The 13,416-nt window shown below is 35.9% G+C and overlaps 2 protein-coding genes across 3 annotated transcripts in view; both read right to left on the bottom strand.

The window, feature by feature from the left end:
• The window catches only part of LOC148941759 (uncharacterized), a 497,279-nt gene that overhangs the window by 165,533 nt on the left and 318,330 nt on the right, over nt 1-13,416 (bottom strand). The window lies entirely within an intron of this gene.
• Nucleotides 1-13,416, bottom strand: part of LOC148941763 (uncharacterized) — a 45,944-nt gene that overhangs the window by 8,245 nt on the left and 24,283 nt on the right. For both annotated transcript variants that reach the window (XM_089103395.1, XM_089103397.1), the window contains exon 3: nt 6,013-6,315. In XM_089103395.1, coding sequence (XP_088959521.1) covers nt 6,013-6,315 — 303 coding nt within the window. The remainder of the gene's footprint in view (nt 1-6,012; nt 6,316-13,416) is intronic.

Here is a 13,416-nt window from a genome sequence, read left to right as displayed (position 1 = left end):
GCCCAAATTTGTTTCTAAACTATTATATTTTTATCATAATTTGTTTTATTTCATTAGCATTAACCAAACTTGACTTCTCGCGTGTTGCCCGGCTACTAAATAAGTACCAAAAATTAAATTAACAAAATCAGGTACGTAAGCGTAGTTGATATTTTCTATCTGGAAATCAACTAAACTGAACAAAATGGCAAAAGTATTTTATTATTTCAAAAAAATAGAGCCGTGAGAATGAGTCAAACTTTAGCGTAAAGAGCGATTCTTTAACAGAAAACAACGTGTAAAAAAAGAAAAAAAAGGAGAGCCAAGATAACAAAGAAAACTTTAATTAATAAAATCAGAAACGTAAAATTTTAACCTAGCAGTTCTAATGTTCTTCGATAAAAAGTAATATTTTAAAAGTTTAAAACGTAACCATCATTTTCATGCTTCCCCCATCTGACTTAATTCACTCAAAGAAAAACCGTATTTAGCGATCAGCGGTCAGTGATTTTCAAAGAGGTACGTCCTTGGGCAGGCATGGGTCCAATTGGGATAGTAGATGGGGCATCCGAGGCTGTAAATATATACACACACACAAATATATATATATATATATATATATATATATATATATATATATATATATATATATATATATATATATATATATATATATATATATATATATATATATATATATGTCACTGAGTTATATATTTATGTATATAACTTATATAGGCCTAGTCAGTGAGTTACACATATTTTAAGTAGTAGGCTAAATATGTCACTGAGTTACATATTTCTGTATATAACTTATACAGGCCTAGTCAGTGAGTTACACATATTTATAAGTAGTAGGTTAAATATGTCACTCAGTTATATATTTCTGTAAATAACTTATACAGGCCTAGTCAGTGAGTTACACATATTTATAAGTAGTAGGCTAAATATGTCACTGAGTTATATATTTTTGTATATAACTTATACAGGCCTAGTCAGTGAGTTACACATATTTATAAGTAGTAGGCTAAATATGTCACTCAGTTATATATTTCTGTATACAACTTATATAGGCCTAGTCAGTGAGTTACACATATTTATAAGTAGTAGGCTAAATATGTCACTGAGTTATATATTTCTGTATATAACTTATATAGGCCTAGTCAGTGAGTTACACATATTTTAAGTAGTAGGCTAAATATGTCACTGAGTTATATATTTCTGTATATAACTTATACAGGCCTAGTCAGTGAGTTACACATATTTATAAGTAGTAGGTTAAATATGTCACTCTGTTATATATTTCTGTATATAACTTAGATAGGCCTAGTCAGTGAGTTACACATATATAAGTAGTAGGCTAAATTTGTCACTGAGTTATATATTTCTGTATATAACTTATATATGCCTTGTAAGTGAGTTACTCATATTTTAAGGAGTAGGATAAATATGTCGCTGCGTTATATAGTTCTTTATATAACTTGTATGACTAGTCAGTCAGTTACACATATTTATAACTAGTAGGCTAAATATGTCACTCAGTTATATATTTCTGTATATAGCTTATATAGGCGTAGTCAGTGAGTTACACATATTTATAAGTAGTAGGTTAAATATGTCACTGAGTTATATATTTCTGTATATAACTTATATAGGCCTAGTCAGTGAGTTGTGTATATTTATAAGTAGTAGGTTAAATATGTCACTGAGTTATGGCCTTTGCAAAACAAAAGTGATCCGTTTATCTAGCCTCCCCCAGGCCATTCAGCGTGTCCCCAGGTGGCGATAGGGGAACACTCTACAGATATGTAGGGTAACTCCATAGGAGGCACGGACCAAGGGGGGACCTTGTCCCTGGGGGTCCATAATAGAATCTGGGGCACCCTTGCCCGGGGACATAAATACAGGCGGAGGAGGAAGAAAGCCCCTCAAAGGTACACTCAAAAGGGCCCACTGGTTTGTCCACAAGTTCCATGACTTGCAAACCGTCTCCCAGCAATGGGTTAAATTGCATGGTGATGCAGAACACCATCGGGGGAGGATCCTCTATAGGAGGACAACTGTGGCAGGGCGTAAGATCCAGATCTATGGACAACGGCCTCTGCAAAGGGCTGCCTCGACCTTTTCGGGGTAACTGCAAGACTGGGGACCTTGTGGTCAACTCTATTCCCACTTGAGTAGTAGCGCCCCTCGAGGAAATTATAGCCTAGTAAACGACACAGCATTCGCACGGGATTCTGACTAATGGACAATTCTTCTGGGATTGGTATGTTTTGATGGGCGTCTTTGGGCTGAAAAACCACTTCCTAGCTAATTTATCTATTACGGGTTGCCTCCCCGTAGTAGCATAATATTTGTAGGCATGAATATTTAATGAATCGGAGGTAATAGGCTTGAGACTGTCTGTGCAGAATTTTCGACTCTTGTTGATAGAAGAGCATCGCCAAGTGCTGAAAACCATGTTGTGACCAAGATGGGCCCAGGATTGCACAAAGCCTCCATTCATGGAGGTCCCAGGGACTTCTTGCTGTCCGGTTCTACACTTCAGTGTAGAGTTGAGAAGATATGTGATCCCCGTCCTGCACTGGTATCCGGGATCATGGCTTTTCCTGAGGCGAAAATTTTTTAATGATTTAAAGAACATGACAATTGGAACTTGGAATGTTACGACAAAAAATGACTATCGTATCGACATTTTGACTGACGAATTCAGACGATTCGAACTGGATTTATTAAGAGTTTCGGAAACTCATATCCCAGGGGTAGGAAGCATGAAATCAGGTGATATAGAGTTTGTTTACTCAGGCAGGAAGGATGGGGTACATAGACAGGGAATAGGGCTCATGATGAAGAAGGAAGCTGTTAAATCTTCTTTAGGCTGGGAAGGTATTAATAATAGAATACCAATTGCTCATATTATGACTAGAAAGTTCAGGGTATCAGTTATAGTAGTATACGCCCCTATAGAACCGACTGATGGAGATACTAGTAACTCAGATGAATTTTACTTACAGTTACAGGAGCAAATAGACAAGGTCCCAGGTAGAAATATGATGTTATTACTGGGAGATTTTAACGCCCAGGGTGGTAGAAATAAGGATAGATGGTATCCCAGCTTAGGCAAATTTGGTGTAGGAAAAGAAAACAGTAATGGATACAGACTTTTGCAATTTTGTAGGTATAACAATCTATTTATAACCAATATGGTGTTTGGTCATAAAATGGCTCATAAGTTAACATGGTGTACACGTGATGGTAAGACAGCAAGCCTTATTGATTATGCTATGCTAAACTAAAGACTGGCAGGATCAATACAGGATGCTAGGGTATACAGGATTGGTGATATTGATCTTAAAAGTAAAGATCACCATCTAGTAGTGTCAAGGGTTAATTTAAAGCTGAAATATCGGAAGGGTAGTTACCTCCCAGGAAGTTATGATGTTAGTAGACTCCAGGATGAGAATTTCAGAGAAACTTTCCAGGAACAGTTGAATACTAAACTTGAGAGTTTAAAATTTGATAATGTGGAAGATGGTTGGAATAATTTTAAAAAAAAATTTGTGAAGTTGCTGAAGGTGTTTTAGGGAAGAAAGCTAGAACTGCAGCTAAGAATATTAGTGAAAAAGCTTTATGTTTAATAGAAAGGAGAAAGGACTTGTACAAGAATTATCTGAGTGATAGATCGCATGAAAACAAAAGAAATGTTAAGAAAGTGGAGAAAGCATTGAAATATGAACTAAGGAGGTGTGAAGTGGAGGCCGAGGATTTAGAAGATACAGCTAGACGGCATAATAGTAAAATATTGTACTGGCACGTTAACAAATTGAAAGGTAGTTTTCAATCGGGACTTGTCACAGTTAAAGATAGGAATGGGGTGGAAATTAGCGATAAGGAAAAAGCTATAGGAAGATGGGCCAAACATTTTGAGAATTTGCTTAACCAAGATAGAGTTGCAGGAAAAAATATAGAGGACAATGGAAAAGTATTCTATACCTTGGATGTGAAGGAAGATTTGTTTTGTGAGGAGGAATTAGCAACAGTACTAAAAGGATTAAAGAAAAATAAGGCTCCAGGTGCTGATAGGGTAGTGAATGAGTTTCTTAAATATGGTAGCTCTGAGGTTAGAAATAAGTTATTGAAGATTATGAATATGATTTTTGAAAAAGGGGAAGTACCTAACGATTTTAGGAAAACCTTAATTAAGCCACTTTATAAGAAAGGTGATAAAAGTGAGTGTGGTAATTATCGAGGCATTAGTCTGGTCTCTGTAGGTAGCAAACTGCTTAGTAATATGATACTTTTTAGACTGAGAGATGCCGTAGACAAAGTTTTAAGAGAAGAGCAGTGCGGTTTTAGAAAATGTGTTGACCAAATTTTCACTCTTAGGTTAATAATTGAGAAGTGCCTAAGTTTTCAAACACCTTTAGTCCTCAGTTTTATAGATTATGAGCAAGCGTTCGATTCTGTTGATAGAGGAGCTTTAGTAAAGGTTTTATCCTTGTATGGTATACCAGACAAATACATTAAAGTGATTAGTGCTATGTACGAGAATAAAACTGCTGAGGTTAAGGTAGGAAATGAGGTTAGCAGCTGGTTTTGTATTAAATCAGGAGTTAAGCAGGGTTTTGTTCTATCCCCCTTTATATGGATTATTTTGATGGACTTTGTTTTAAGGAGCACAGGAAAGGCAATGGGAGACCACGGAATCAAATGGAGAGGAAAAAGTTTCCTGGACTTGGATTATGCTGATGATTTAAGTATCCTAGATGACAGTTTTAGCAAAATGAATGAAGTTTTAGAGGTTTTGCGAGTTCAGGGTGCTAGTATTGGTTTGAAAATTAATGTTAGGAAGACTAAGTCACTAAGGCTAGGAATAATCGAAGATGAAAAGGTTACGTTGGGTAATGAAAAGATTGATCAGGTGGGCAGCGTCACTTACCTTGGTAGTATTATGAGTAAAGATGGTGGGAGCAGTGAAGATGTTAAAAGTAGAATAGCCAAGGCTCAGGGTGTTTTTTCACAGTTAAAAAAAGTTTGGAAGAATAGGAAGATAAGTCTGCAAACCAAGATTAGAATCTTAGAAGCTACAGTGATGACAGTGGTCAAATATAGCTCTGAAGCATGGACGCTCCAAAAAGTGGATGACGATTCGCTAGATGTTTTCCAGAGAAATTGCTTAAGGATTGTTTTGGGTACCCAGCTGACTGACTGTATTTCAAAAAATTGGCTGTACGAAAAATTTGGTGCAATACCGCTTTCTAGGTCTATAATGAAAGAAAGGTTGAGGTGGTTAGGGCATGTTGTGCGGATGAAGGATGACAGATTGCCGAAGATTGTTCTTGTCGGCCAACCATCTAGGGCTAAACGGAAAGCAGGTCGCCCCCGTCTGGGGTGGGAGGACGTCATAAAGAAAGATTTAAAGGAAATGGGAACTTCGTGGGCGGGTGTAAAAAGGGAGGCTTTGAATAGATTGGGGTGGAGGAAGAGTGTGCGTATCTGTGTTGGCCTCAGGTGGATTGGTTCTGCGATGAGTTGTTAGTAGTAGTAGTATATATATGTATATATATATATATATATATATATATATATATATATATATATATATATATATATATATATATATATATATATATATATATATATATATATATATATATATATATATATATATATATATATATATATATATAGATATATATATATATATATATATATATATATATATATATATATATATATATATATATATATAATATATATATATCAAACTACTTCTCCATAAAGTAACCATGGAGTAGGGCTTTTTTTGTCAAGACCCAAACAACGATGACTTAAAAACTCCCGACAGAATAACAAACATTAATACTAAAATCGTGGACCTTTTTAATCCTTCCTTACTTTTATCTTATAATCTGCATCCAGACAAGGACAGTAAATCTTTTCAAGCTAAAAGTTTTCGAAAACAAAGGATGCGTATGTGTGCATTTACATCTGAACCAACTTTTATCTTACAAAGTGAAAATTATCGATTACCTTTTGACATTTCCAGCTTCTGAGGGGAGCTCTGCATCAAAGGTTCGGTCAGACTAGACTCTGTCTCTTGAAGAACGTCGATGTTTGAAGAACAAACAACAGAGGTGGGAGCAGGTTCCTTAGTATCTTCTGGTTTGGTGTGACTTGACTGAGGCGCTGAACTTGCGGCTATTATATGGTGCTCACTAAGAGTTGAGGTTGAAGATTCGTTCGGTTCCATGACGTCCTTTGGTTGGATCAGAGAGGTTTCAGTCACCCCAGGGTTTTCGATAGTAACTAAATGAACGACTTCATCCGTGGCTGCTAAAGGTTACGATAAGAGAAAACAGTTCAAGCTTTCGGTTTTTCCTTTTAGGGGATAATTCAGTGTTTATTATCAATTCTGGTACAAACGTGAAATATTATTTGATTTCTGGAAACTACTGAGTAAATATAAAGAGAGAGAGAGGGATATATATATATATATATATATATATATATATATATATATATATATATATATATATATATATATATATATATATATATATATATATATATATATATATATATATATATATATATAGAGAGAGAGAGAGAGAAAGAGAAAAATGGAGAGAGAGACAGAGAGAGGGGAGAGAGAGAGAGAATACTGAAGATTGGAAACAAAAGATCAGTAGACGTAGGTGCGAATAGGGGAAAGAATACAAGCGTCTTTCCAGCAATGGGTTTTTCAGCAAAAAAGTTCTCTTAGCAATGTTAGATCATTATGAGGAACTTATCATTTAGTTGAGAGAAACAAGGATGCATATGGTCAAAATGCATCTGATATCTTTGTCAAAATAAATCTGATATCCTTAAAAATGTTAGATCATTTTTAGGAACAATTAATTTGAGGAATCCCAAAATCAATTTAGTCTACATCTTTAAAACTTTTTTCTGACTCAGTTCCAACATTTTTCTCAAAATCAGATTACCCATTGTACATAATTTCAGACAAATTTTCAAAACTTTGGCTTTCAGTAACCTGCTAATTTTTCTCCATAGCCGTATGGTCTCGATCAGTTCTGTCACAGACAATTTGAACCCAGCGATTTCAGTATCTTGTCATCTGTTGAAACACCAAGTTCGTGAATTGTGGTTGCAAACAAACATGGATAGGTTCCTAATCAGGAATAACAAGAAGCCGAATGATGGTACCCCAATCTCAGAACTTGTACCTAAAAAGAAGAAACATGACGAATCATGTTCGGTCAAATTGCGTCGATATTTGTCAGAATACCTAAGGCTCGGATTTAGTGCGACAAAGTCTGAGCCAGTGAATGCACAGTGGTTTCTTTGTTGTCAAGTCTTGGCCAATAGTTCCATGAAACCTGCGCATATGAACCAGCATCTCAATAATGTAAACCCTTCTCATGTCGGTAAACCGATCGAATTTTTCAAGCGTAAACAAGAAGCATTCGCTAGTAACTGTTTGGAAGCTGCAAAAGGGGCATCATTTTCTTCCAAGGCTCTCCTTGCTTCATATGCTGTGTCCTATTTAGTTACGAAACAGAAAAAAAACACTCACCCTTGCCAAAAGTCTGATATAATCATCACTAGTGAAAGTGAATGAAGCAATGTTTGATACGAAAACTGCTACTGCCCTTCAGTCTATACCTGTGTCGAGCAATACTGGTTCAAGAAGGATAGAAGTCATTGCAAGCGATACTGTCGTGTAGATTGTTGAGTAAATAAAGGTGAAGAAGATTTTTGCGTTACAGCTTGACAAAAGCACGGATGTGTCAGGTGAAGCCCATGCAATCTTTTTTTCCGATATCAAGACTGTTCTGACATAAGAGAAAATATTCTGTTTTGTCAAAACCTACAATCAAGAACAACAGGAGAAGAACTATTCAAGGTGATTGACAAATTATTCGCAGAAAGGGGCATCTGGTGGGACTGGTGTCTATCAGTTTACAGTGATGGGGTTGCAACCTTAACAGGGAAGAATAATGCGCTTATCGCCTGGATAAGGAAGAATAATCCAAATGTGAAGTGGTTGCACTGCATCATGCACAGGCGAACTCTTGCGTCAAAAACGATGAACACACATCTGCATGAGACCGGAGGGACAAACTCTCCCTGAATTCGAAGATGAGCGCTTTCGTCAATAAAATGAGTTCTGGCTTAAAAAGGCTCAGAGAAACAGCGTTAGTGTCTTCCCGACCCTTGACAAGTTTGCAGACGATTGTAAAATTCATAACCTCAACACAATCTGTGATGGTATTTGGGAGCATCTGACAAACTTGCGAGATGAACTTGTGTCATATTTCTAATCGATTATGACCCAAGATAGAACCCAGGATTTGATCCAAAATCCATTTTTTGGAGACGTTACCTCAAGCTCCGGTCCTAGTGACAAGCTTACAGAGAATCTGATCAAACTTGCCAGTGATCGCGCCTTAGAACTGAAATTCCAAAATGTAACTGTTTCCCAGTTTTGGTTAGAGGTGAAAGCAGAATACACAAGGAACTAAGTGAAATCGCTATGTCTGTTTTGTGGCCATTCGCATCCACTAACCTTTGTGAAGTTTCATTTTCGGCAATATCATTGATCAAAACCAAACACAGAAACAGTTAAAAAAAAACAAGTTTATTTTAACTGAAAGTAAGGAAAGACATTAAAACTTAAAACGAACAGAAATTATTCCGTATATGAAAGGGGCTGTACCCTCCTCAACGCCTCGCTCTTTACGCTAAAATTTGACTCTGTCTCACAACTTTATTTTCTAAAACAATAACAATCTTTTGAGTAAAGAACAAGCCATTGAGGAGGGGACAGCCCCTTTCATATACGGAATAATTTCTGTTTGTTTTAAGTTTTATGTTGCTCCTTACTTTCAGTTAAAAAAAAGCTTGTTTTTTATTTAATTTCTGATCATTTTTCAATTAATGCACCTTTCATTTTGGCTCACTGTCACTGAATAAGTAAAACAAAATTTGCATATTAATTTCACTTTTCTTTTGCTAAATGGCTTTCTCTAAATTTGGTTTTGACGTAATTTACAAATTAACTTACGCAACGAACTTCTATATTCGTATATTTTTATTACGTATATTAGGGGGCTAGTCCCCTAGTCAATACCTTGCTCTTTATGTTAGGTTCAAATCGCGTTCCAATTCTTTAAGAATGCTTCCTTAATCGCAAAGGCCGTTAATTAGAATAAATATCTCTGATGAAAGTACAAAAAAATGTTTTATATTTAATTGCTGATCGTTTTTAAATATACGTAACTTTCGAATTAACTTACGTATTGAACTTCTATATTCATATATTTTTAATGCGTATATTAGGGGGTTCGCCCCCTACTCAATACCCTGCTCTTTACGCTAAAGTTCGAATTTTGTTCCAATTCTTTAAAAATGACCTCTTAATCACAAAGGCCGTTAATTAGAATAAATAGTTCTTATGAAAGTACTAAAAATCTTTGGCTTAAAGAGCGAGGTATTGAATAAGATGTAAACCCAATCCTGTACCTAATATTTTCTGTTTGTTTAATGTTTTGATGCTGCTCCTTACTTTCAGTTGAAAAACTCGTTTTCTTTTATTTTTAATCTCTGATTTTTTTTTAATAATGCTGGGAAATCCGGCGTCCCCTTCATATCAAGGTCCCTTCCCCTATTAACACCGCATTCATGGAAAGATCCTCCCGCATAACCCACGACCCCCCCCCCACCTACCAGAAAAATCCTTCCTGAAAACGCCTGTATATTTCGCAATACCGAATAGTATATGTTAGCATTGGGTTAAGTTCAGAAGTTACAGCCCTCCCCTAAGGGACTTCAGGGGATTAAGTCATCCTAAAAGACATAGTTATCATATTTTCGACCATGCTGAGCAAAATGGTTATCTTAAAACTTTGATCGGGTGACTTTGGGAAAAAAGAGCGTGGGAGGGTGCCTAGTTGCCCTCCATTTTTTTGGTCACTTAAAAAGGGCACTATATTTTTTAATATATGTTCCAATGAGCCCTCCCACGATATTCTAGGACTACTGGGTCGATACGATCACCCCTGGGAGAAAAAATAACAAAAAAACAAATAAACACGCATCCGTTATCTTTCTTCTGGAAAAAAGAATTCAACGTTTTTGTAGATAGGAGCTTGAAACCTCTACAGTAGGGTTCTCTAGTACGCTGAATATGATGGTGTGATTTTCATTAAGGATCTATAACTTTTAGGGGGCCTTTCCCCCTTTTTTCTAATATCAGCCAAAATTTCTCAGGTGCTTAAATTTTGATGGGTCAGACTAAACTTGATGAAACTTATATATTTGAAATCAGAATTCAAATTTGATTCTTTTGATGTATCTATTGGTATCAAAATCTCGTTTTCTAGAGTTTTGATTACCATTGAGCCGAGTCGCTCCTTACTTACAGTTAGTTAACACGAACAGTTTGATATATTTGAAAATATATATTATCCTTTATCTTAAAGCAGCTAAAGGGCGTGATAGACAAATATTATATATCTTATGTGTCTAATAAAATATATTATGCCTTAGTATGAGTGTTAAGAAGGTAAGTGAGAAAACACATCCTATCTGCCTTCCCCTATAATCGTGTTAAGTTTCCGCTCAGAAAATCCCAAAGAGAAGGCATGTATCTTCAAAGAAATTCTTTGCAGTTTCTGTCAATTTTGTAAAGAATTAAATAGAAAAAGAAGTTTTTTCAACTGAAATTAAGGAGCGATATTAAAACTTGAAACAGACAGAAATTATTTCACATATGAAGGGGGTCGCCCTCTCCTAAATACCTCACTCTTTACGCTAAAGTTTTTTTTTTAGAAATTTTAAAAGAGTTTTTTATTCTAATTAAACGGCCTTTGTGATTCAGGAGTCATTCTTAAATAACTACCCTTGCCCCGAGGACTGTGGAGGGTCAAGTCATCCTCAAAGACATATTTATTGGATTTTTCAACTATGCTGAAAAAATGGCTTTCTCAAAATTATGAAATTTGAAATTTTGAAAAAATGGCTTTCTCAAAATGATGATGGTCGTGGTGTCAGATGCAACCTGTACACTATTTTACCGCTATTTGTGCTAAAGTGTTTTATTATTTTAAAAAATAGGGCAGTGAGAAAGAGTCAAACTTTAGCGTAAAGAGCGATTCTTTAACAGAAAACAACGTGTAAAAAAAAAGAAAAAAAGGAGAGCCAAGATAACAAAGAAAACTTTAATTAATAAAATCAGGAACGTAAGATTTTAACCTTGCAGTTCTAATATTCTTCGATAAAAAGTAACATTTTAAAAGTTTAAAACGTAATCATCATTTTCATGCTTCCCCCATCGGACTTAATTCACTCAAAGAAAAGCCGTAATTAGCAACATTAGAAGGAAACCTGTAACGATCGAAAAATAATTCCACGCAACAGCGGAAAGTTGTGCAGTCAAACAGTTCATGGGAACGAACTGTAAGTAAGGAGCGACCCGGCTCAATGGTAACCGAAACTCTAGAAAACGGGTTTTTTATACCAATAGATACATCAAAAGAATCAGATTTCAATGCTGATTTCAAATATATAATTTTCATCAACTTTAGTGCCACCCATCAAAAGTTGAGCGCCTGCAAAAATTTGGCTGATTTCGAAAAAAGGGGGAAAGACCCCCTAAAAGATATAGAACTTTAATGAAAATCACACCATCATATTCAGCGTATCAGAGAACCCTACTTTAGAGGTTTCAAGCTCCTATCTACAAATATGTGGAATTTTGCATTTTTAGCCAAAAGAAAGATCACGGATCCGTGTTTATTTTTTTTTTGTTTTTTTTTCCCAGGGGTGATTGTATCGACCCAGTGGTCCTAAAATATCGTAGGAGGGCTCATTGGAACGGAAATTAAAAGTTCTAGCGCCCTTTTTAAGTAACCAAAAAAAATGGAGGGCAACTTGGCCCCCTCCCACGCTTATTTTTTTCTCAGAGTCACCCGATCAAAATTTTGAGATAGTCATTTTGTTCAGCATGGTCGAAAAACTGATAACTATGTCTTTTAGGATGACTTAATCCCCCGAAGTCCCCAGGGGGAAGGCTGAAAGTTATGAACTTAACCCAATGTTAACATCACAGTTTATAGAATTAGCAGTATGATCATTCCCTATCTCACCCATTATAAAAACCCAGACCGGGGTGCGAGTGCTCCGGAGAACGTTTTTGCAGATATAAACATAGGCGAAGTCAGATTAGCGGGAATGCTGGTTAGTCTGTTTCCGATTGTTTCCATCAAATTGCATTGAAACAAGCGGAAACAGACTAACCAGCATCCTCGCTAATGCAGAAATAAGTGGGAGGAGCGTTTTGTTCGCACCGAGAACGAAAAATGACTATCGTATCGACATTTTGACTGACGAGTTCAGACGATTCGAACTGGATTTATTAGGAGTTTCAGAAACTCATATCCCAGGGGTAGGAAGCATGAAATTAGGTGATATAGAATTTGTTTACTCAGGCAGGAAGGATGGGTTACATAGACAGGGAGTAGGGCTCATAATGATTGAGGAAGCTGCTAAGTCTTGTTTAGGCTGGGAAGGTATTAATAATAGAATACTAATTGCTCATTTTATGACTAGAAAGTTCAGGGTATCAGTTATAGTAGTATACGCCCCTATAGAACCGACTGATGGAGATACTAGTGACTCAGACGAATTTTACTTACAGTTACAGGAGCAAATAGACAAGGTCCCAGGTAGAAATATGATGTTATTACTAGGAGATTTTAACGCACAGGTTGGTAGAAATAAGGATAGATGGTATCCCAGCTTAGGCAAATTTGGTGTAGGAAAAGAAAACAGTAATGGATACAGACTTTTGCAATTTTGTAGGTATAACAATCTAGTTATAACCAATATGGTGTTTGGTCATAAAATGGCTCATAAGCTAACATGGTATTCACGTGATGGTAAGACAGCAAACCTTATTGATTATGTTATAGTAAACTGAAGACTGGCAGGATCAATACAAGATACTAGGGTATATAGGAGTGCTGTTATTGATGTTAAAAGTAAAGATCACCATCTAGTAGTGTCAAGGGTTAATTTAAAGCTGAAATATCGGAAGGGTAATTACCTCCCAGGAAGTTAAAATGTTAGTAGACTCCAGGATGAGAATTTGAGAGAAGCTTTCCAGGAACAGTTGAATACTAAACTTGAGAGTTCAAAATTTGATAATGTGGAAGATGGTTGGAATAATTTTAAAAAAATAATTTGTGAAGTTGCTGAAGGTGTATTAGGGAAGAAAGCTAGAACTGCAGCTAAGAATATTAGTGAAAAAGCTTTATCTTTAATAGAAAGGAGAAAGGAATTCTACAAGAATAATCTGGGTGATAGATCGTATGAAAACAAAGGAAATGTAAAGAAAGTAGAGAAAGTATTGAAACATGAACTAAGGAG

Source organism: Artemia sp. Qi Xiang Cuo, chromosome 17 (assembly GCF_049724085.1).
Source record: "Artemia sp. Qi Xiang Cuo chromosome 17, ASM4972408v1, whole genome shotgun sequence".
NCBI classification, from domain to species: Eukaryota; Metazoa; Arthropoda; class Branchiopoda; order Anostraca; family Artemiidae; genus Artemia; species Artemia sp. Qi Xiang Cuo.
Note: the sequence above shows the minus strand (reverse complement) of the source record. Positions and strands in the feature narration are given on the sequence as shown.